This window comes from Pholcus phalangioides, unplaced genomic scaffold, assembly GCF_987345545.1.
Source record: "Pholcus phalangioides strain wild (caught in Gottingen) unplaced genomic scaffold, Ppha-v1.0 ptg000013l_1, whole genome shotgun sequence".
In the NCBI taxonomy this organism is placed as follows: Eukaryota; Metazoa; Arthropoda; class Arachnida; order Araneae; family Pholcidae; genus Pholcus; species Pholcus phalangioides.
The window spans coordinates 34,522,229-34,549,166 of record NW_028301606.1 but is presented as its reverse complement, the minus strand read 5'-3'; the positions used below and the strand labels follow the sequence as shown (position 1 = coordinate 34,549,166).

At 35.6% G+C, this 26,938-nt stretch overlaps 1 protein-coding gene across 2 annotated transcripts in view; it reads right to left on the bottom strand.

The window, feature by feature from the left end:
* Positions 1–26,237, bottom strand: part of LOC149078986 (cell adhesion molecule Dscam1-like) — a 150,363-nt gene extending 124,126 nt beyond the window's left edge. For both annotated transcript variants that reach the window (XM_089241232.1, XM_089241233.1), the window contains exon 1: positions 25,235–26,237. In XM_089241232.1, the coding sequence (XP_089097358.1) occupies positions 25,235–25,313 (79 nt within the window). In that variant the 5' untranslated portion in view covers positions 25,314–26,237. The remainder of the gene's footprint in view (positions 1–25,234) is intronic.
* Positions 26,238–26,938: the final 701 nt, after the last annotated feature.

The following is a 26,938-nucleotide window of genomic DNA, read 5'->3' as shown; positions in this document are numbered from 1 at the left end:
TAAATGGGACTAGTTGCCTTTCTAAGAAGCCGTAGATGCCGCTATATTCTGGATACGTGGGCAAATTGCTGCTGGAATATCTTAATGTCGAGCTTTTGGAAAACTTGTTTCATTTTTACTTGAATGCATTAGTGCAGGTGTGCACACAACCTCCGGCCCGCTGGCCAAATACGGCCCGGCAAGAAATTTCATCCGGTCCGTGGAAGGTGCTCTGGTAGAAAAATATCAATACATACTATACGATAAATACATCGGATGACCATTTTTCTTTCAAAACAAAAATACTAGCAATAGATGATCGATACACCATATCGCCAATTATATCGTGAAAAAAAAAATCTCAAAATGAAAGTGGGATTGCAGGTGACAATTACAGCCAAAATCTGCCAAATGCAAATAATGTTGCCAATTACAGAAAAACTGTTTTCAAAGGCAAGTAAAATGGCCATCGATACCTAAAATTCGCTGAAAAATCTCTAATGTGGGACGTAGAGGGCTATGTGCAAAAATGTAACTCATCAAAAAAAGTATGTTTGACATATATGTGAAATGAATATACACTCATGTTCATAAATTAAGGATAATTCAGAATCACACAGAAATCGAAATCTAAAGTAAAAATTTAACCTGTAGAATTATCACACACATCTGCAAGAATGATATGCAAATTTCAGGAAGCCACCAGATGATACCGATAGTACGTCACAATGACGAGAGTGTAAGAGGGGGGGTATATAAGGAATGGTGGCAAAGAAGTAAAGTTGTTCACAAGAGTTCTGTAAGGCGCTCAGTGCCGTAAGCGAATAGTTATGACACAGAGTTTGGGAGATATTGGTCTATATGCTCGCAGGCATGTCAGATGTGTTCCGCTCACGGCAACTCACTGTCGGCAGCGATTAGCCTGGAGTAGAGAACATGCAATGTGGACATCGTCACAGTGGGCTTGTGTGATGTTTTCCGACGAGTCCAGGTTTAGCTTGCAGTCTGATTCACGTCGGACTTTCATATGGAGAACGCCAGGTACCCGTTACCACCAAGACAACGTCATTAAACGACACCGTTACGGTGGTGCAGCATTGCTCGTTTGGGGTGGAATTAAACTGGGTTCCAGAACAGATCTGCATGTTCAAACCGGAACGATGAAAGCCCAAATTTATCGGGACATCATTCTGGAACAACATGTACGTTTGCTTAGGGGTGCCATGGGCGCAGAATTTTTGTTTATGGAGTACAACGCCCGTCCTCACCGAGCAAGCATCGTAAACGAATGCCTTGAATCTGAGGATATAACCCGTATGGAATGGCCAGCATTCTCACCTGACTTGAATTCGATAGAGCATGTGTGGGACATGCTTGGCCGACGAGTTGCAGCCTGTCAACCACCTCCTACATGTGTACCAGAACTTCGGAGAGCATTGCTTGCTTAGTGGAGTGACCTTCCCCAAGATCAGATCGATAGTTTGATACTCAGCATGCCTAGGCGTTGTACGGACAGTATTTCATCGCATGGGAGACATACAATGTATTAACCATCATACCAACCATGTAATAGTAAGTTTTTGTAAAGGAAATATTTTTTACAATTGCTCCAGGGAGCAAAAATCGTATTTTTATGAATGGTATTATACATACACCATCGTTTTTGTTCTTTTTCTTTTGTTTAATAAATGGGCTTTATGAATAAGTAACGTCGTCTAATTCGCGAAGTGGCCGGCTCCGTCGCGAATCGACAGTATTTCGGACTTTCGCGGTAACATATACATAAGGTAGACAGCTGCATCTCTTAGGACACACAGTTGTACCTACGGACATTTCGTTTTCAAATAAGGAAAGAGATGGGAATGTAAAGTGGTGGTTCCTGGGGAGGATGTGGACTATTGATTGGCAGTTGGTCATTAAAATCCGGTTCGTAGAAGACTCAAGAAAAGTAATATAATATTTTTACTCTTTCTTGAAGGTTAAAGTTAAAAGAAAAAATACATGTCACATCGTTACTTTTTTTCCCTCCCTCTAATTTTTTTTTTATGATTATTTGCCATAGTCATAATTTATTATCAAGGTTTTTTTTATTCATTTTTGATTTTAAAATCATCGACATCTTAACCTACCTGTTGCTACCTACCTTTAAAGAACACAACAAGTTACGTAGACGGTCTAAAAAAAAAGTTAGTGAAACCAGTGGCGCAATAAGTGCATTTATAACGGGACTATATTTGTAGCTGTAAGTGGATCTGTACAGCTCGTTTATATATATAAGAAGCCCCTGTACATCACGTTTGAATCGCGGCCCATAGCATAAGACGCTGGTATCGCGAGGATTGGGGTTCGAACTCCACCGTCGGCATAGTGGTAGTTGACTGAAGTTGATATACTCTGGTTTCCATCTTTGAGGTACGAATGCGAGCCGACCTCCCAGTTCGAAAGTCTCGCCTGAGAGAGTAACAGGCCTACAACAATACAATTATCCAATCATTACACTTCTCCCATAGTCAGAAAAATTGATGGCAGATGGAAGCACTACACATATCAAACATTACACAGAAACAAAATTCACGTCAGGTTTGCTATACATACACGAACAATCCAACATGTACCAATTCGTTGGAAGTTCCACAGAAGAATATGTACGAGGAGCATGTCTGGTTCAGTAGCAACCTAAGAGGCAGTTTGGCATGCTAATGTGGGAGTGTGTGTGTGGTTGTCAGCCCAAAATCCCTGATGATACGAACCACCTCGATATAGTCACTCAGAATCAGGTTTGGGTCGTGACAAATACCTCAAGAATCCCTAGCCTTAAGTTGATTCGCTACACCCACCCATCCCCCAAGTCCCAGTCAATCAAGTTTGGGTCGAGACCCATTTCTCTCGAATCCCTGACTGTAAACTGATTTGTGCTGCCCATCTCGTAAGCATTTGTGAATCAAGTTTCGGTCGTGACCCATAGTTCAAGAATTCCTGGATATGAACGACCCATCTCGGAAGGCCCTGCGACGTATGTTTGGGTCATGGCCCATAGGTAAAGAACCCCGCTCTAAGATGATGTACATTCGGACGCAAAAAACAAGCCCCTGAACAACTTTTCTCGAGAAAAAAGCTAAAAAGAGTCGCTCAAAAGACAGAGAAATAGCAAAAGAAAGCAATCGGTGAAAAAAAGAGCATCTCCTTAGTTCTTCCGATGACTCCGACGAAGTAATTTTATCATCGTGATTCTCGGGTTATGATTTATTACGAATGGATGAAGAAATGGAGGAAGAAGCAGTTCTTAGGCGTATAAAATGATATATCTGGGAAAAGTATAAAAACTGAACTTTTCGTAGTATTTCTCTGCAGGTGAATCCGGATGTGTCCGTAGGTACATGAGGATTTTGTTCGTAAGGACGAAATTATTTTCCCGATTTCGAATTTTAAAAAATCCAATATTAAAAATTTTACATTTCAAAATATATTGCTATATTCACTAAGGTTTTGAGCGTTTTACTAGCTGAATATAGGTTTCCCAGCGACTGAAGAAATTCTAATGCGAATTTTCTCCATAGGTACATCGGTCTTCCTTCAGTAGTTAGTAAATAAAATAAAAAAATAAACAGTATCGTCTCCAATCCAAAATCTATTCCTCTCATAAATACGAATAGATACGTAAAAGAATTGATTTATACAGCTCTAATAATATACTACCATGAGAGTCTACGGATATATAAGGCAATTTATATAACAACAATCTATATATAATACATCAACCACAGGAGAACCTCTCGATAACGAACTGCTACGGGACCAAAAACTTTGTTCGCTAACGGGGGGGGGGGTGCGCTATTGCGGAACTACGATATACAGGGAACCTCGTCTATACATCTTTCACATGTATACGACGTTTGACCTGATTAGCGATTGGTTAATTTTATTATCTATCATTCGTCACCAATTTAATGCAAAATTGTATATGTTGCTGTATGCAAATGTGATACACAGGTGGTTATACACATTCACCAATCGTCTTGATATACAATGCATCTGTAAAGAAAGTTAGGTTAAATTTCACTACATTTATGACGCTTACTAGCGATTATACATAGTTCCCAAAAAAAGTTGGAAAGTCTGATAAATATGGAAAAATCTAACCTTTTTCTCTCTTACTGTTCCAATTAATTACTTTTACCCGTACATGATATGTGCACTACACATATTTACAATGAAAATTAAATTAAAATAAGTGTGAAATAGACATTCATGAGATCAATATCACTCTTGTAATGTTGGCTTTCTTCACACGCTCAACAAACAAAAACATTATCCGAGGATACTATCACTCTCCGCTATCCATAAAAAAATTTTAACCACTGGCTGATGCGAAGATATATTTTGGAAAGCAAAAAAAAATGTAGTTTCCGTTCAGTGCACACGAACTCCAAGGAAACTTTGGGATATTTGTTTCCTTTATAGTCTAGTGGTCTAGGGCGCTCTTCCGTCGAGCGAGAGGACGTTGGTTCGATTCCCCGCCAGGGCAGTAGAATCTTCCCATCAGCCAGCTGTTAAACATATTCGAAAAAAAACAAAAAAGAGATTCACCTTCAAATTCACCTTCCTTGACCATAGTTGTGTTCAATTAATTGGTGATGCATTGCATATTCACCAACAAGAGCTTGGGGGGGGGGGATTAAACATATTCTTAGTAGACTGTAGACTTAGTATTAAATTCTCGATTTTTCAGTGTAAGTTGATAAATTATAATTTGGAAAAAAGCCTCTCCGCTGTCGAGAGTGACCGCTAACTGTGAGTGAAACGCATTAATTAAAGCCCTATTCCATGGGGCCGAGAATCAGAAAAGTTTCCGGGAATGTCCATTAGGGGAGGTTCCACTGTATACAGGCTGTCCTAAATTGTTTGCAGCAGATATATCTGCAACAGTCTGCTTTAGGAGAGTGATTTCAATTATAAGAAGTTTTCAAATTACATGCATTAACTTAGTCTCAATATTTTTTGAGGGTAATATACATAAAAATTAAAGGGAGTTTTATGCATTTCCCGTGTGCTAAAACTTCCAGTTATTGAAATACATATTGCACTCTGAAAAATCCTTCATATTTTTAAATGCAACATTTATCGAGATACAATAGCTATCTCTTGCAACAATCACTGGTTATAAGAATCAACAGCTTATAAGAATCAAATTGGCAAAACGAAAACCAAATGTTGTTTTATTATGCGAAAATCATCGGTTATAAAAATAAGATTTCCGCTTATAAGAACAAAAAAAAGTTTTCTCTCAAAAATGTCACGTTCATTTCAGTGGTGGGAACTTGTAGAACACTTTTGACTATTTACACGTTTTGGGGGAACTACACAAACACACACTTATTGTCACTTTTACAAAAGGGTCAAGTCGAAAAAAAGTAGAATTTGTGAAATTTCTGAGAGACCTACACGCGAACTAAGCACATATGGAGAAAGAGCGGAACAAATGCTATAAGATGAAACCGATTTCATCGATATGCTGCATCAATCGGTCAAATTTGCCAAAAACTTGTCCATTCCACCAGCCATCGAAAGAGGATAGAAAAAACTAAATTGGTCATCTAGTTGACAATTGACAATTATTGGGCAAATATGAGCGATTGTAGCTAGAAGGGGGTTTGCAGAATTGGCGATTAAAATGTTTAGTGATAATTCGATTTCAAACTTAGTCAATCTTTAAGCGCTTGTAGCTCGCCATTGAAATGACGATGATGATTGATCGGGCATTAAATGGATCTCTCTGCCCTGACAACAACTACAAACATTTTTGACTATGTTTATTTTATTATAATTTAATCACTGGTCTGCAAATCAGTGCCGGTTCCTAACTATTTCCTAATTTATGTAGCCGCTACGTAATTTTAGATTTAACTAAATATTAGAATGCAAATACGTGTGTGTGTGTTCTCCTAATGTTTTTATGTTATCTTTTACCCGGCCGCAAATTAAATCGCGACTATTTACCATTTCTCCTACCTTTTTTTTTCGTGGACCGCGCGCGCATACTATTATAACCCTCTTACTGTGCATATTTATTTTGTCTCCAGTCCATTTTTTTTGCCGGTACACGTATACAAATTACTTCCCCGATATCCGGTAGCGGGCGAAATTGTGCAACTACAGAGTGCTCCGCAATCAACTGATGGTTCTTAAAATGGGATAGCAAGAGAATGGTGACAGGTATTATAGTCATTCATGCGGCCGCTGTGGTGATCGAATGATCATAGTGACGCACTCGAGGTCCCGGGTTAGAACTCCCCTGGCTCTACAGTGGAGTGGTGGTCGGCTGAGGTTGATTTTCTGTGGTTCCCAACTTTGACCTGCGAATGCAAGCCGATTCCCTCGTTAAGAAGTCTCGCAACAGAGACCAGCAGGTCTTCAAACTGTACAAATATCCAATCATTAGACTTCACTTCTGAAATATAGATGACAGCACTGAAAAATCAAACACAACATTTGATACGCACCCACGGGGAATACGGTAATTTTCCTCGCACCTCTAAAATCTCTAAAAAATCATTACATTAACAGGGAAATTTACGAAATACGTGTACAAAACGTATAAATGATGGAGTAAAATGTACCGATGTTTCATGAACAGGTCACTTTTATTCCTCTTTGTTTAATATTTACAACAAAAAGATGAAAAGGTATTGTGTCATTGAAAAAAAAATGTTTTCGAAAAATTATTTGATTCATGTAGCATGAACTATCTATGCGAGTCAGAATCGATATATTCATAGTTTTATATCACCATGGAACACATCATTTCAGTGAACTTGTTTTTATACTGGAAAATATAAATCTCGAAAAAAAAAACATGTCGCGAGTAAAATGGAGGTTGATGATGATGATGAAAAAGAAACAAAAATAAAGGATCCGGACCATACTTCGTCGTTTGTGTGTATATATTTCATTCTCTCTCTCTCTCTGTCTTTTTTAAATCTCAGATTATTTGGTACAGAGACAACCTCCGCTTCAGGTTGTGTACACATTTTCACGGAAACATAACTTCGTAGGCAGAAAATAGCACTTTGTCAAGTAAAATGACAACATTTGATGGGACCTTAAAGCAGCACCATGCATTAAACATGAAGATGCTTTATGCATAAAAGATGACATTCCTGTATAAATTCTGTTCCTGAACACCGGAATGTACGTACACAGAGTACTGAGTATATGTGTGTGTGTGCATGTAAGAGTGAGACTGTAGATTTATAGCGCATATTCCGCTATAGTCGGACACGTTGATGGAGATGCCGAGAACTGAAGAGTTTGATATAAAGTGCATAGCGTGTTTTCTCCGCATACACGGATCTATATAGCCAGTTATATTTCATAAATTATTTTAAACACCTGTTTATGGCAGGATATCGCACATGTTTGGATCAGCTATCGGTGGATGACGATAGCCTTTCGTCTCCTGATTTATCGAGAAGGGTATAAAACTGACCATTCATTATCCTTAGTTTTTACTTATAAAGAAAAAAAAGCGTAACTAAAAATGTCCTCTTATGTCTAATAGAGGAACCTAATGGTAAAAAATGTCACAAAGTCTTCTGATTCCATTTCGCGAAATAAGAACTTAATGGATTTCAAAACTTATCACTCCAAACTTAGTAATCCAAAATATATTTTACCATTTCGAGAATTTTCTAAAAGTTTGGAAATATCGAAACAAAAAAGAGAGAAAAATACAGTTTCTCTCAGTACTTAATAGTTTCATTAAAAAAATAAACTTTATAGCAGTTTTTGAGCTTGGAATTTCTTGATGAATTGCAATGGCTGTGTCCCACTATGCCCGAAAAAAGCAAAAATTCTAACTTTAATTCTCAAATTTATGTAAAATATGAAACACAATCAGTGGAGAAAGAAGAACTCATCTATGATAGTTAAGACAAAGTGACTGGTGATATAATTGGGATAACTATAGGAATTAATTTTTTTTATATGTTCTCCAATTAAGAAAATTTCAATGAGAAAAATTTCCTCCTATGTCTTATTAATACCGAAGGAGAATTATTCTGTTACATTTGGTTAAAAATCCGTCTCTAATCGCACGTTGTTGAAGTCATTGGGATATATTATTTATTTATACCACATTGTTGATCCTAGGGCTTATACAAGAGGATGTGATTAAAAATGACAAAAATATTGTTGATATTTGACAAAAAACTAGTGATAGTGGGAGATTTGACAAAAAACTAGTGATAGTGGGAGATTTGACAAAAAACTAGTGATAGTGGGAGATTTGACAATAGAGCTTGGAAGTTTGTTCCATTCACCAATGGCATGAGGAAAGAAGCTGTATTTAAAGCAGTCAGTAGAAGCTAAAATAGGTTATTGTAAGAACTTGAAAACAATACTCCAAAGTTTGGTGTGTGCATACAAATACAAATACAAATACAAATACGACACCACAACAGGCAAATTGCCCAACGAGGTGGCTGACTTAAGAACATCATGGATCCCCGAGCCATTTTTTGGAGGCCCTACCTACTACTGCTACACCACATATGCACCCCCTTCCCACACGGAACTCCCCAACGAACCCCCAACGAATCGGTACATGCGGGAATGTGCGTGTACGTGTAGTGCAACCTGACGTAAAGTTTGTTTATGTGTAATGCTTGTTATGTGTAGTGCTGTCATCTGCCCCCAGTTTTTTTTTTTCTAACTATGAGTGAAGTGTTATGGTTGAACTTAGTAAAAATTAAGATTTTCAAACAATGTTGCGAACAATGTTGCTGTTTGAAAAGTCAAGAAGCTCAATCAATAATATCTCGGTGACCTTTTTTTTAAAATCTTATAAAGTAAATTCCAATCCGTACAATAGAAAGAGAAACGGCAATTAAATTGATTAGATACTTTTACATTTCGACCATGTAGTAAATGAAATTTTCAATATTTTTTATGATATACGGAAGAACCTACGAAAAATATTTTTTAACTTTTCCCCCCGATCATAACTTTATATTTTAATTCAACTTCGAAATCAATAACATAATTTTTACTATTTCTTTCCAGTCTTCTCATCGCACATTGTAATCCAAATTTGAAACTAATTATTAAAATACACCTACGAGAGTAATTATATGATTGATATTTGAGATAAAAGTTTCATTAGAGAAATACATTATATTCATAGAGAAATATATATTTCTTATAATTATACGTTGTTTTAGAGTAATTTAATTTGATCCTCTGTCCGTATTCTTTTTGATTTAAACTGAGCGAAGTCATACAACCCAAAATCAGCCCGTGTCTTTGCTCTAAGGCATACGTATAACGTCTTCTTCATTTTGAATAAATTCTCCCGAAAGCGTTATTTGGGAACTAATATGGTGGAACACTGAGCACACCGATAGAAAGAATAAGGGCTGAATCTGAATATAAAAGGACTTTAGGAATGCTGCTCTTTCGACCATGATCTAAGCGCCAACGAGACCGTGAGTTTCAAAGTTTCTTAAAGTATTTATATGTTTGTGTATATTCACAAAGTAATAGTTGAACTAGCTGAAGTTCTCTATGCTGGGATTGTAATACGGTCTATCAACTTCAACATTTGTACGTGCTTCGCATAATGCATTTTTCAGATCGGATTCCTTTATTTACTCATCTTGAAAACTTGGGAATGAATCGGCAAAAGGACAGTACTATGCCTCACTACACCAATCTATTTCGATGGTGAATATCTCAAACACTGACGAGAGCAACAGGAATCATAGCCGGCAACAAAATTAACTTTCCCTGCACATATTCTCCGTATTTGCATTCGTAACAAAATATTTCAGGGTAACGGAAAAATTAATACGTCATAAACTTCGCTATGCAGAGTTCTTACAAAGTTAAACAATGTTGTAGAAAATTAAACATTGCAACTAATTAGAATTTTCATGAAATAAGATTATTCAAAAATACAAAAGGATAAAAAGTCAATACTGAAAAACATTAGTTTTAGGAGATTCATTTATCTTTACGTATATATGAAAGCGTAAATTTTATGGAAATTAATATAAGAAAAAATAACCAAATATATTTACATAAAAATTGCTCGAACTGGAGTAATTTAAGATTTTGCATACTTTGAGTACGTCTTGATGAATAGTTATAATCTCTATGAAATATGAAACTGGGATATTAGCGTTTGAAATGATTTTGTAACGATAAATAATGATATAATATTGCAAATTTGGTGGCACCGAAATTCGGTGTGTACTTGAGACAAACGTTAGAATAATTCCTTAATATTCATTTTACGGGAGTGAAACTATCGCAGTTGGATTTTTCCCCCTCTTTTGCTGATTATTTTCCATATGTTATTAGTATTAGCCATTGGATTCTTTTATATTTTACTCTTCGTGAACAATCCTATACATCGTGAGTTATATTTTCTTACAGTATACCACACTGACTGCAATTACTGCTGCGTGGTGCAGACGTCTGCTGGCATCACCTTAGAAAAAATCTCGCCGGAGGAAGCAACAAATTTATACTCATAAGAACAATCATCCATCGGAAGTTCAATAACCAGAAAATACCAGCACTTGAATACAGGGTGGCCCATAAATTCGAAAATGGTTTAAAAATTCCTAAAAATTAAAGGAATTCCATGTTTCAATGCGGTTCGCAAGAAAACTTATTCTTATGAAAAAAGATTTTTTCTACAAAAACAAAAGTTCAAACTAGTTGATAGAGGGCCAGGGAAATCAGCCCGTCAGAAGTGATTACTACCACACACCAACTTCGGTCATAACGCCATACGACAATTTCCAACCAGTGGAGTTGAGTGGGAGATGGAGGTGGCATCTGTTGGTGGGCCCGCCAGGCTCTGTAGGAAACTTGTTTTCAATGCCCTTTCCCTGGATTCGACACCCTTTACATTCACGGTAACCTTCGTGGAGGAAGACGATCATCTTACTACTGCACCATTCTAGCACTGCAGTTAGAAGTGATTAGACCTGAACCTTTCGTCAATATCTTCTGTGTCCGAAACGTTCGTAAAGCTTCAGCCAGCGATTCGTGACTGACGTAAAACAACTTCACCAATAGTATTTCATCCACCAATATGAACATCACAATTGAAACTGTATACAGCTCTTGTAGAAAGACGAGCTATCAATTACTAATTCATAAACGAGCTATTAATTGCACACCCTACAATTTATAGGACTCTGATTTTCATATTTCTAGTGATTTATTTTTGGGCAGCGTCCTCTATCGACAAAAATTATTTGATTGATTTTTTCAATTTTGATACTAAGAAAACCCCATTCGTGAGGATAGTTTTCACACAAACCGCATGAATTTTCTAACTATTCATTGTATTTACGAATTTATGGGCAATCCTGTGCATCAGTATACGAAGTTTATAAAACATAACATTTAGGGGTGACTGACACATTTTTTTTTAAACGGAGCGCAACTCCGGTCTTTCACCATGGGCAATTTACTACCGAGCGTGTATGCGTGTGTACCTAATAGTCTGCGTCTAGTGTGCGTCTAGTGTCGCTGGGGAATTTTTAGTTCTGCCATCTATATTTCAATTTATGAGTTAAGTAAAGATTGAATATTTCCAACGTTGAAATTCTGTTGCTTTCCGCCGGGACTTATATCGTGGAGATCAGCTCGCACGCAAACGCGGTCCACAATAACTGATTCTAAAACAGAATTTGGATAACCCTTTTTCGGAGATACAATAGTTGTTAATTGCCTGTGTAGGGACGGTGGAGAGATGGGTATCATTGCCAGTTAATGAAATAAAGATTTTTTAGTGGTCTAACATTTCAAAAAATCCCTTCTACAGAGTCTTTACATTATAAAATAAAATTAATGATCAAATTCCATATTTATTGCTTCAGCGCATTTGGTTCGGCATGATTTCTCTATATATATCCATTGAACCCGCTTATCCACCCCCAACACTAAGGAGTCAGATTATGAAAAGCCTCCATTTTAGTGAGTCTGCATCATGAAATGAAAATACCGATAAATTTAATATAGTTAAATCCCGTTTTAACGAATACAGATATAGCGAAAATATCGTTTTAGCGGACACTTTTTTAATCCTCTAGATAAGTTTATATAAGAACAATGCAAAAACCTGTAATTGTTTTATAAGGAAGTATTTTCTGTGATCTCTTGGATTTCGTTATAACGGGATTCGACTATATTTATAGCTTCAGCGGTTTTGGCTCGGAAATGATATAACTCAGTCAGGACATGACATTTTATATATACAGGATGAATAGTAAATAGGGCGAACGACATTTTACTGCCGAACCGTTGATTCTAGAGGCATATTTTCAAGGGCGCGGTAGCCCAGGTCAATACTCGCCTAAAGTACCAAAGGATGTTTAGAGGTATCGCGAGTTCGATACGTGGTTCGTCCTTGTCAGAAAACTTTCCTGACATAGGGGTACAACAGAAACGGCGACATGGCCGCAGAAAAAATTGCTACCACAGGGAGTCCCCCATCGAGGGCTTAGCGCACCAACCTCTCGATGAATATTAAAAAAAAACAAGCCTGCCGTTCGGAATCGGCTATAAATTGTAGGTGCCAGTATAATTAGCCTTCGTGTGCAGGAAATGTCCGTGGTGCGATAAAAATGATCGATGATCAATACATATTTTGAAATAGAAAGAAAAAAGTTTTCCAACAACGTGTTACTCAAATGTGCAATTCTTGTTCCAGGGGTTGTCTAGTTATTAAAATACGAATAAATAAACTTTACGTACAGTCCCAATGTGTACTCAAAAACCTTATTAAAAAAATTTCGCCCTGTGTTTCCTGATGCCAACAAAAGAAATTTCACGTTTCTAAGTACAATATATTCACTGAAATATTCGAATTTGTAAAACGGAGGAGATTTCAAAAAAAAAAAAAAAATTAAATTCGAGTACAACGATTTTTCCACTTTTAGAGCTGTTTTTCTTCTTCTCGAATTCGAATATCTGAGTGAATATGGTACTTAAAACGTGGATTTTTTTTTTCTGGTTGACCTCAGAAGAGACAAGGCAACAACTTTCTAATGATTTTTTGCATACAGGATATGCTGCAAAATTTTGCTTTGAAATAAATTGAAATGTATTCATATCATTTTATTTCAATAACTGTACAACCCCATGAAACATGAACGACATACCTGAGTACTACACGCTACTTGAAAAGTTTTTCTAATTGAAAGTATATCTCTAAGATCAACAGTCCACCATTAAATTTTTATATCCTCTGTTTGCTATTGCACCCTGTATATAGATGTCTATTCATCGACGGTTCTTCACACTACTCTATGGTCCGTGTTTAGGTCAGTTGATGTCCACGAGAATGTGAAAACTTTTTTTTATAGAATAACATGAGGAATGTCTACACGCGCTGATTTTTTTTTCCAAATTTCTACGAACGATTGACTCATCTACGGTTGGTTCTGAATCATTGATGATGATCCTGTTTCTCCATGGTCATTTTCGAGGGACATGAATTATTTTCCACTGTAGTGATTATGATTCATTGATATATAGCGTGTACGGAGATAGGTATTTCCTCCGCTATTACGTTACATCAATGATAAAAAAATTACGATGATACCAATTTTTAACGGATCACGAACATGTATTAAAACCGGAGCGAGTCACGTATTTCAAGGTTTTACTTTGTTTGGATGAAGACTTGCCACACACGCATGCAAAATATCGTATATTAATTGCACGTCAGGGATATTGAAATAATAAATAGAGGGGATTTTACCCCCTTTATGCAAAAAGCAGTGTTTATAAATTGCCATGAAATTTTGCAGTTTTTCTTGCATATCGAAATGAATGGAGTGGATAAATGTGATCAATATAAAAGTTCAAATAATTTCAATATGGATATCTATCATTTGTGCCATCTTATTTCTTCTCGTATACGTTGCGATAAAAAAAATATGAATATGTTGATTACACAGCTCAAAAATCAAAATTATTTTTCGCAAGGAAGTTTCAATTGTTTTAGTGCGTTTTTGTACTACTGATTTCCGAACTGGTGTTGCTCTTTTTTTTCTGAATTTAATCTATTATTTTCTTTTTTTGAAATAATGCACTATTTCAATGCATTCTGTATTACTATTGAAATTTAACAATGTTTTTTTTTCCACTTTATCTACAAAACTAGAGCCAATCTGATAACACCAATGCTAGATTTGGACTCAGTGTCCCGAAATTACTCTTAAACCGTTGAGAAATATTTTTGCCAATATTTTGCCAGCATACAATGCGATTTGTATGTTGCTTATGGTATCACTATCGTAATTCAATCTGCACTTTATCGCAAAAAACTAGAGCCAATCTGACAAAACCAATGCTAGATTCGGAATCAACGCCCCAAAACTCAGTTTAAAATCACTGAAATATTTTTAAGAACAAACTCTGTGATTCAAGCAGTGTTATGAATAACACCAATCATTTCGATGTTTTACATAATTTTTTTTTGTAGTGAATTCATCACATTTACCACTGATTGTGCACATCGCATTTGTAAATATGATAAATTCTACCGATTTTATCACGTTTGCCAATAATAATGCATAATGAAATCACCAGTTCCTACATGCAAAATGTTATGATAAATTATAACTATATTATTCATAATTACCAGACATCATGTGTAATTATCTGCCAGGAATGGAGAATTCGATAAATAATGTTGGTTTAGTGTACTTCATTTTAATGAGAATTATTTTCATTCAATATTCGTTACACTGGCTCTCAGATACGGGCATCCGAGGTTCTCACGCAGAAGATATTTCAATTCAAAAAATGCAAAGAATTGATTATCACAAAATTCATAAGAATAGGAAAAATACCCGAAATAATAAACGGTTTTCAGGGTGAGTATCGCTAGGTCACGAGAATTTTTTAAGATAGAAAAAAAACCCTTGAAAAACAGCCGATAGGTGGCGCTGACGTACACGAGTAAAAGAAAAGATACGCAAATAAGAAACAGAATGCCTCCAAATCGTTTAATACAGCAGTATGTGTTCCACATGAGCACCACCACAGGAAATAACAGCGAGCCACAAATCCAGCAACGGTAGAGTGCAGGTGGTCCATATAACACGGTTTCCAACGGTGAACTGATTGTGGATTAGTAGCGTAAGTTCTCATAACCGTCTCATTTGCATATTTCCACCGAAGTCGCTTGTACCAACGCCACCTATCGGCTTTTTTCGAGAAAAATTCCCCGGAAAAATTCCCGTGACCTAGTGACGCTGACCCTGCAAACCGTTTTTAATGTAGTTTATTTTCCAGTTTTTATTCATTTTTAATGTTTTTACGGACTTTTTGCCCGCGCTGTATATCAAATACAGGGCTGGTATCGAACATACCAACTGCATCTAGGAACTATTTAAAGCCCATCGGCAAAAATGATGATTTTGTTCATGATTAATCAAATTTACCAATCTCACTTGAGTAATACCTTCAAGTACCAATAAATGAGTAAATGTAGATAGGTATATCTACAAACCTCGCAAGGGGTTGTGTCATTATGATTGGTGGTGTGTCATTATGTATAGCTGATTTTTTTCCAAAGCATACATGTACGTTATTATGATCATGAATAATATCACAAAAATAATATTGAAATTCGATTATGTGACGAGATGCCAAATTCTTATATTCTGAAAAAAAAATTTATATCAACCTATCATAATACTTTATAGATATTTTATAAATACTTTATAGAAAGATATAAAAATAAAACTCCTATTATATTGTAATATTTTTTTTTTTGGTAAAATTCAAAAATATTACTGAAAGGATAAACTAATAGTCGTTTTCAATCCATAGATTTTAAAAGAAGGTTCCTCGCAAATGATGCATCGTCAATTGCAACAGTAAGATCTTATGACAACAATAACGTACAAAGGACAAAAACTAATGAATTCATTTCCTAAAAGTGTTTTATTTGCTGAGCAGGCTATGCAAAATTCTGCTGAATCAGATCGAAATTTTTAATGGGTAAGTGCTACTTCTTCCATAGAACCAACCTGCCAAACCAGACAGATTCCATCTTCGAGAGGTGAACGTGGTAATTGAGAAGATGACCTATCAAGTATGTCGGAGTTCATCCGAACAAGAGAGAATTCCAGTTGGTGGTTAGAAGGGCTGCATCAATGACTTCGAACTCGAGATGTTTAATGCTGTCGTGCATCGCGGATGGTTTGTAAGAGCGCTGTTGCCGCTTCAAAGACAGGAACTCAGTATGGTCCTATGGAGTTCAAGGACTTCGTCGATGTTATCAGCTACCACGATAACCTGAAGCTTATTTTCTCTCAGTGCTTCTGATTTGTGGATGGTGGACGAAGATAGAGAAAGAGAAGCATGCCAGAGGAATCGCACGTATTTTCTCGAAAGGCTCAACCAGATCATGAGGGCATGGTTCCGAAATATCAAACAGTGTTGAGACTGAAGAGGGTAACCACAAATAATCTAGGTAGAGTTGAATAATGTTTCACAACCGAGCTATATGTATTAAAATTAATCCCCTATAACTTGTTGTGGTGATAAGAATGGTGTCGAAGATTCGGTTATTTCACCCTTCAATTGGCAAGCATTGAAATATACAGAACATTCGAGAGTTTATATTAAAAGAAAGTGAGGTACCCTGATTATATCTTTGATAAAAATATATATTGTCGAAATGTTTAAAGAATTATATTAATTGCACTTCAGGGAACACACTGTATTTATATCATTTATATAAATTAAAATAGCATAAATTTCATTTATTGTGTTTGCAAACCTATTTTTCTATCACTGTTGAAGAAAGAAGAGCAAGACTTCTCTTACGAATGGTATTTTTCTCCAAAATACAAGGGTCAAAAGTCAAAAACCATTCTTGTTTGGCTTGACAAGAAATAGGAGACATTTGAATTTCCAAACCATCCTTTTGGTGCTTACAGAAATTTAATGAACATCTCACAAGTAAAAATTGAATGTTTAGAACTTTTTAGAAGCATCAACGCCGGTAAAAGCTCAAAATGTGAATGCCTTTATTCAAAAAACATTAGAAACTCATGTTGTGCTTGAGAGAAAAACGGCCAAATAATGTGTTAAAACGTGCGAGCAACAACCTTCCTTTTTAATTTGAATAATTTTTTATTTCTGTAATATCTTTCACGGTCCGATTGTGTTTTGCTTGATGTATACTTTATTATTAACGTAATTTCTTGCGAGGAAAGAAAAATGCATATCACAGCACATCTGCTGTTGCCTAGGGGAAACAAGACCATGAATGTATCGTTATCATGACATTCACCAAGTTCTAGTTCACTACAGAAGGATTAACGATTTTCTTTGACAGTGATAGATTTACTTCATCATGTAAACATTGGGACTATCAGCGAATTTCCGTTACCCCCCTCTGGTTTGTTTTTCATTCATTGCATTCAATTCTTCCGTGGAAATGGTAGATGCATTTTAAACGTACTGAATGTTTTAAGAAAACGCTATAAAATTTCAACTAGGGTATTTTTAGTAAAGAACTTGAAAGTATTTCTTTGATACAAATATTAAGGCATTCAATGTTTGCTATTTTCGTGAATTCTTGGTAATTAACCTTTTTTTTTCTTTTATACATCTATATATGTTTTTCAAAGGAAGAAATTTTTTACGTAAATAAACATTGGATAATATACATGAGAGCATCATGTATAAATGCTTTTGACGTGAATGTGTCTTAAAATTGGTGCCATATAGGCAAGTTCAGAAATTTATCGTGCAGAAATCATTTCCAATTTGTTCCGCGAAATGAATGTGGAGTAAGTAAGAGTTAATGTGCGTCACAGTAGTTCGAAAATATATAAAAATTATCTATGGATTGCAAATGCACTATTTTTAACAGAGAGTTAAAAAAATGTCGCAATATTGGCGTAAAAATTCCTAGATTTTAAAGTACGAGTATTTCGGCATGTATTCCAAGCAGAATTATATTAAATAGATTGATTGATTGTATATCCGCGGAGAGTTCTAATTCAGGCAATTCCAACGAAATCCCATTCACCGCAGTGGAACTAGGGCCATCGCCTGCCGCTATGCGATTGTGTATGCATCGCGATGGGCTCGCATCACAAAGAACTCCACAATATAGTGGTGGTCAGTTGAAGGCACGAGGACGAGGTCTGATCTGTCATTTAAGAGGTCTCTCCTCACAGAGCAATCAGGTCTACAGCCATAGGTGGATACAGAGGACGGATTAAGGTAATTGCCACTCCCGCAATTGTTTACTCAAGTTAACGAATTATTGGCATAGAGGAGAGCAAAGATGTGAGAAATTGTGCCCCCCTTTCGTTATCTATAACCCCCTCTGTGATTCCCTCACCGACACCTGTTTCAAGAGGCTGTATGCGCGCATGTGTAGAACATTCAAAATTTCGCAGATAATGCAACAGGCAAAATAACCTGCGAGTTATTTGTTTCTTAATTTAGAAGATGATGAACACCTAATGAACACCTTCTTGAACACCTAACAAGGATATCCTAGAAACACACTTCACGTTCGACCAGAACGCATGCACTGCGTATTTACTGACATACTCGTCGGACGTTCCTCCGAATAATATTTACCAGGTGCATGTGCGGCTTAGTAAAGATACTGCCTATAAACAAATGCCTAAAGCACATACAAGAAGCAAAAGTAAATAATCAACGGTGAAATGAGTACAGCAAGAGACAGAGGATCACGATAAGCCAAATTCACCCTTGAATGAGTCTAACGCTGCATTGTTTCAACGCTTATTGTATACACTTTGAGTTTAGCGTCCGTAGTCTGCCACCTTTCACCCCATTACAGGATATTTGTCAGAAGGTAGTGTAGTTGGTCGGGCGTGGGGCCTGTACATTGAAGGTTGATGGTTCGAATCCGGCTTGCGATCGTGTGTTTTTGGAGTAATTAATACACAGCCAATTGAGTGTTTCAGCAAGAGGACACTTGTATCAATTTGCAAGGGGCAATTCGAGGTTGTGATATTGTACGGAATATTTCTCTAACAGGGTTGTGAAGAAATGGTACAGCTCACATCCGTGAGCAATCAATTTAGCCGCAATTGACACATTTAAAAAGAAATACGATGCTTATAACGGGATAAATTGAGAAGCAATCCATACCTACATAAGGGGTTATGAATATAGGGGGCTATTTGATTTTAACCAACCATAATTTTTTATGGACAGTGATTTTTATTTTATATCATTTATATTATATACTTTTATATCATTTATATTATATATTTTTATATCATTTATATTATATATTTTTATATCATTTATATTATATACTTTTATATCATTTATATTATATACTTTTATATCATTTATATTATATACTTTGTTTTATTTTAGGGTGCATTCCTATCTGATTCTGGTGCCGCAAATGTGTGGTTCACTTTTTCTCGCTTAACTTTCTTTTCCTTCTGACCTCAGGGAGTTAAATTTGGACTTATTGTGTAAGGTTTGAGTTAGAAATATGGCGAGTATGAAGTTTTGGGACTTTCATCAGAGGGACAACACTTAAAGTTAAACTTCCAGGGTTTTCTTTTATGAGATGGTCTCCGAGAGAAATGGTCTCTTTCAAAAGTGTGATTTAATACATAAAATTTAGCAACAAAGTTATTGCTAAGATAAGATTTTATGTGAAGATGAATATACTCTGCATCATGTGGGTTGAATAAGAAATAAACGAAGTGATTGCCTTCTTCACAAAAATAATAGTTATTTGAGAAAAAATAGAGATTTGCTGAGATTTATGTTTTTAATGTACTTTTTTAGTATCCAAAATGCAAAAACATTTTGAAAATTCCAAAAAAATGAATGCCTGGTTATGCCAGAGGTATTAATTTTTCTCGTGATGATTGCTTTTTTTCGGGTTGCCATATTTTAGACAACCGTATTTTTTATGGACATCTTTTTTCAGCTATCGCGTAGGGCATTTTGCCTGTTGTGGTCTATGCAGTGGAACTTCGGTTAACGAGTTTAATTCGTTCCGCCAACGTGATCGTTATCCGAATAGCTCATTATTCGAATCAAATTTCCTCATAGGAAATAATAGAAATTCGCATAATTCGTTCCGCAATTATTCATGCACATAAAAGTGACTAATAAAAATGGCATACAATCGATAATTAAATACAATAATTATTATACATAATGCAATAAAATATACATAATATAAATAACGCGATAAATAAACATACAAAAGTAAGATAATGTTTAAAATTTGACTTACTCTCTAAACGATGAGAGAGAGAGAGAGAGATAGAGAAGAGGACTATCGTTTAAAACAATAGCTTGTTCGCAAACTTATTCTTTTTGCGTGACTTTCAAAAAAGAACCTTATCCAATGATACTTGCTTTTGCCTGATTTTTAGGATTTCTGGAAAATGGTAAATTGCTGTGTTCGTTTGTAAGATTGCACATTGCCACAGCTTTATTTTGGTGGTTCTTTTCTACAGAGTTTAGTATAGATTCCCATGTTCTACACATCTCTAATTTCATTTTATATGAAGGACTTCTTCTTACTTCTCTCTTCCTCAGGTGAGATACCGTAGAAAAACGACTTGTACGTGCAAAAGAGATCCATATAACTTCATCTACCGTCAAGCTCTAGACATTTTTAAACAGTTGTTCCTAAATACCATCCTTATTAACCTCCAAGTTCATGGTTTTCCCCAAGCACAAACCCTCTCCCACAAGTAGTGGCTCTTGTTAATGAGTTAGTCCCTTCTCAAATTCACTTTGAATAATGCAATCAGCCCACAGTTTTTTTCCAAGCAGAATTAAAAAAAAACTGTGCATATACACATCGCTTCTGTGCTACATCTAGTTTTGTATCCTAAATATCCTCACTCGCACGTATGTTAATTTTCCAACTGAGGCACGCTTACCGGAGACAGCAGGGAGAATATTACATAAAATTCTATAACACGTGTGTGAGCGAAAGCAAAACACCATCAGCTCAGTTGTGATAACGTGGAGATAAATAAAAAACACAAAATGTTTGCTCGTAATGTGATCCATCGCTCGTTAACAGAGTCAAAATTTGTTCAAAATTTTTGCTCGTTAACTGAAGTTCTACTGTATTTGTATTATTACATTAGTAGCATTAGCAGCGACACATTACATAAATGCCATTCTTATACTATTTCACTGTCCTATTTTTTTCTTAGGACTTCAGTATGAATAAACATTTATGAGCATTAAGTGATGAAATATTTTTTATGCACACCAGGCGTATCATAGAAGAAATGTAATCAGTAGCTGGAGCTGATAAGTTTATATCATCTCATTCTTGAATATTGAACACGAATAACAACGAAACACTTATCTGCAAGATAAATTAAGAATACACTAGCCGTGGTCCGAACCGAAGTTTCGATGATTGATGGTCGTTTATCGTGAGATCAATCATTGCACGGCCATAAGATATACGTTAGGGAAGCGCATAATAAGCAAGAAATCGGAGTGGTTCATTCCTAACTATTCTTTGTATATGTGGAGTCTCTTTCAACGATTCTTTGCAGATCGAACGAGTCGTTCGTGACTTAATGAATACGACAGCGAAAAGCAAAGGGAAATATTTATATTGCATTTCCACTCGAACTGATTGGAGTACATACCAATGATTCCATTCATATAATACGCATAATTTTTTCGTCTTTTTTTTATTCTCGGAGTTATATTCGAGTTGTGTATCAATGGAGGTGAACATTTTCTGCGACATTCGATATTTATCCAATAATTTTGCTTAATTTGACTGTACTAATTTCGTATAATTAGAAATAACTTGCCACGTATCTTAAGCTGACATTATCCTGGTTGTCGAAAATGAATTAGGTGTAGTATGGGATGAGAATCCAATTTTATGAATTTTTGTCTTAATTACATACATTGCCGTTTCAGTTTTTTTTTTGTATAAGTATGGTGCTATTACTTCAAAATGCATGTAATCGACACTGAGAATCTAATTCACTCGTAATAATGAAGGTTGTAAAAATAAGTGACACATCGGCAATAATTATTTGAAATCGTGTGTGTGACAATGTTCATATTTATGAATAGAGCCTGGACGTTCCAGGCAATATGCCATATATGCATATTTTTAACTATTTTTAACTTTATTTCGTAAAAAAATTGACTTTCTTCAGTTTTTCCTACTGTCCGTAAATGCCTATTCCGGCAATTGTATGAAGCGATGGTTCCCAAACTTTGTGTTTATTTGTGAATTTTGAAGGAAATGTTCTGTAGAACTGATTGGAGTGCATACCAATGATTGGAGTACATCCAACTTGGATATTTCAGAGATTGAGACGCTTAAAAGTCCTTTTTTAATTTTCAACTCTTAGTAATAATTATTATCAGAAACAATCCATCCCCGCCATCTTCCAGATCCATTTAAACGTAAATGAGAGTAAGTGCCAGAAATCCATACATCTGAAAAAATTTTGCTGTCATTCAAAGCAAATGGCGAACTTTTTCTTATCTCTGCTATGCATACTTATAAGATAGAAATCGACATACTGTTGAACTGACATATTAAGAGTTCTAATGAAAAATTGTTATTAAAATTATTCAATTATTAGTATTGCTTTAGTCCGCATTATTTCGCTTGCTAGCTAATCACGCATCCAATATTCTATTAACTCGCCTCTGGCCCAAGCTCTAGGACTCGCTATTTTGTTCCTCATGATAATATTAACTTATCTTGGCTAATGTAATACCGTTATATTATAAACTGTTTTTGAGACAGAGTAAGTGCGGATAATTTTTCAACCCCTTTTCGGACCCTAATGCTTTAGTTTTTGGTTATCTTTCCCTTTTTCCATTAATTGTAAATACTTTTGCCTCTTTATTTTTTTACAATTTTTAGTGTGGGAACTTCCGGTGTCTGATATATATTCATAATATAAAAAACAAAACACGATACTATTTATTTTAATAATGCAGCGTATGTTATGATATAAACTTTCGCGCATTCAATAAAATAATTTGTCGATCATATAAAGCGGTGGTTCCCAAACTTTATGAAGTGCGACGCGCTTTTGGTGAGGATCTCATCGGAAACCGCCCCCCGCCCCCACAGGATGACGATATGTCCTGGTTTTCTGGAATTTATTATTGTCTTATTTTTAAATGTAATTTAATTTTCGTAATCAATTATGAATGAGATCAAATTACATTTTCAATATTTAGTTGACAGAACTGTTTTATTATGAGATTTCAAACTACCCACGCGTAGAAAAAAAAAACATTAAAAATAATTTTTCAATTGAAAAAGTATTTTCTATTAAAGCGAGTACCCAATGTACACTCTCTTCAGTATTTTTAACTTCCCTCCTTAGCTCTGATGTTTTTTAGTCCTCTCAGTGTTTCCAATAACTTGGCTTCTTCCTCAAAAGAGTTTTATAAACGGCACACTAGTGCAATTAATTGTTCATATTCTCAAATGCAGACATTCTCCTTAAAATTTCACGTGTTACGTCCCATTGCATAATGTGTTTTCCATTTTTAAAAATATATGAGGATATTTTGAATTCGTATGATTCTTGCTGAGTCTCCCTGTTTAAATATTTATGTTAATTATTTTTCTTTCGTGTATAAATATCCACTTGATCTATTGATTATTGTAGACATGGTGAATTCTATAATATTGCATTATATGGAACTTATATGGTAAGTAGGTATTCAGTTTTAAAAAAAAAATTAGGCATTTTTTAGTTTTGATATATATTTAATTTTGTTGTTAAAAATAAAGATAAATTTCCTTTTCCGCACGTTTTTATGTTGCAACCTCTCGCGCGAACTCCTTAGTTCATTAATACAAATACAAGGCCACAACTGGCAAAATGCCGAACGAAGTAGCTGCGGAAAAGATGTCCATAACAAATACGGATAGATCATATATTTCTGAAATAAAGCAACCCAATTAAAAATGAAAACAAAATCTAAAGACTATATATGCATGATAAAAATATTATACAATTCACATAAAATATATTTATGATTGTCTTATTCTAAGTATGGATAGCTTCTCGATTCACCCGAACATGTTTATTGTATTTCTTTTTAAACGTGTCAATTGTGTTAGAATTCACAACCCCGGGGGGTAAGCTATTACATTCTTTAACAGCCGTATTAGAGAGAAATTTTCTGCGACACCAAACTTTGAATTGTCCCTTAAAATCGATACTACTACTAAACCGCACATACACCTCGTTCACATTCCTCTGCGGAACTTCTAACGAATTGGTACGTTGGAATGTGCGGATCCATGTTGTAAACCTAGAGTGAGGGTTGTTTCTGCGTAATGTTTGTTAGAGTGTTCCTATCTGCTACCTATTTGTCGAACTATGAGTGAAGTGTCATGATTGAAGATTTACCGTTATAGGCCTGTTGCTCTCTGTGGCGAGACTTTTTAACGGTGAGATCGGCTCGCATTCGCTCCTTGAAGTTGGAAGCCACAGAAAACCAACTTCAGCCGACCACCACTGTGGGGTTCAAACCCGGGTCCCCGCGATGCGAGTCCGTCCTGTCCACTCGACCACCACAGCGGCTACCAATAGATACTGTTGCCCCCTTGTCAAAGCAGTCCATTGGCGGCATAGTAATAATCCATGGTCTAATCTATCGAACCCGTTGAAAATTTTAAACACTTCGTTCTCACCCCCCCCCACCCCTCCGATATCTGCATTCTTTAAATTAACGTGAACTCTGTGGGTCGTGACAAGCACTTTTGGAATCATTGTTATCGAGTATCCCCATTTTCTTAATCTAAGTTTCGTTTTATATTTTGGAAACAAATATGAAATATAAATATGTCACGTTCGATTCGATCAACTATCCTGAAATCTTGAAACATATATATAAGCATTTATTCATACAGTTCTAATTTTTGTAGTAAGCCTTCAATTGAAACTATATGTGTGTTGCTAATACTTTATCTAATAGTTGCCAAATTTGATTTAAAGTTCAGAAATCGGTCTTTACATTGAAACAATAGATTTTCTTAACACTTTTTGTCTATATATAGAGTTCACTCTATCTGCGACGTATAGAAAACGATGTTCTCTCTTCAATACATAATTATGCCAGTATTGAATATAAACATATAACAATGTTGTCAACGTTTGTACTAAAATTCTATGAGAATGAAATGTGATATATTGAATATATTTGAAGGGTTACTTACTTTTTCCGCAGGTTAAGACGACAAAGATATGAAAGAGCACGATTTTGAGAAACATCGTTTTATATGTATATATAGGCATCAGATGTCCACGAAATGTGAGCCCATAATCCAAATGTTTACGTTTGATGTCCAAATTTTGAAGGTTAACTACATGATATACAATCTGAAGAGATTCACCGCATGTTCACATCAAAAGACCTTTGAGAAATACCGTGAAGGTCTACCATTCCATTCATGCCCGTTATTTTCTCGTAGGAAGATATGAAAGGATATGATTATATAATATATCTATATATAATCACTCAAGCTCTTAGACACCGAACACTGCCTGAATAAAATGCATCCGTCCAATAACAATAATTGTCAATAATAATCCGTCAAATAATATCTACGAGGTATTTTACAAATAATCATACGATGATCGGAGTAAATTTAAAACACTGTACCGTTGGCTGTGATACTTATAATATCCATGTCAATGTTTGTCATACTTTCGCTATGAAACTAGTTGTGAATTTTTGAAATTAAATTTTTGAAAAAAAAAATATTGTACCTATCATGTTTTAAATTCTAGCGTTGAAAATATTCTGCGAGGAATACGTTTGTTCGAAGAAAAAACATCAAACAAGCACCACAGGTGGTCAGCATATCCGCGTTGATTAAATCACGGACACGGAAGATACGTATTCAAATGTGGGTATGGAATAGTTTCAGTATTAAATTTTCAATCATATCCGTCGAGCATTTCAAGAAGTATGTCCGTGTATCAAACTGAGTACGAAGAAAAACCCATGACGGCACGGAGCACTAAATTGAGGAGAATCAGTTTTGTTTCACACACATAAGAGACAGAGAGGGACAACGTTATCAACCATTCATCAACTGTCTGCTGTGCACGACGGCAGATCAAGGAGCAAACTTGATGGTTTGAACGGCAGCGGCCGTCTGATAAAAGACGAGACACTCTATACGGACGATTCCGAAATTCCCACCCACTACTTCGTTCTCTTCTGCAACTTTCAGCCAGACCGCCGATTTGCCGAAGGTGGCGTTACTGGCGCACACGAGACCACTTTGGGTTTCGTAGTGAAACTACGGACAAACTTAAGAGCTCCCATTAAAGAGTAGCTTCTCTCACTGCAAGCAAAATGTGTGTGTAGAATTGTTTATCCTTTTTTTTTTCCTGAGTGCTAGTGATTCCGGAGCCTTCCTCAAGCTACAATCTGAGCAAGACGAAGTAGCCAAACAGAAATAAACGAAAAAAAAAATCTGGAAAAGAAATCTCTCCGAAGTTTCCGAAAATATGAAGAAATTTTCTTTTCTTGCCCCTCCGTTTTTTTAAAACAAATTTTGCTAGAAAAACAGAGTTTCGGAAAGAAACATTTTTTGCTTAAGGAAGACTAAATAGCAATAAAAAGAAGGCGCCAAAACAATATACACATTCATTTATTTTTCTAGTATAAAAATAGATTTTTTTAAAAACTCATAATTAATTTGCGCCTATACAAATGCATCATGTGGATGGCGATGAGAGAGTTTTGTATTGAATTAAACAAATACAAAGGACACAGCAGGCAAATTACCTAACGAGGTGGCTGAAAGAATTATGCCCATAAAAATATGGATGTCAAATACAATCAAAACACCCAATAGTCACCAAAAAAATGATATGTATAATCAATAATACGTAATACACTCCATAAA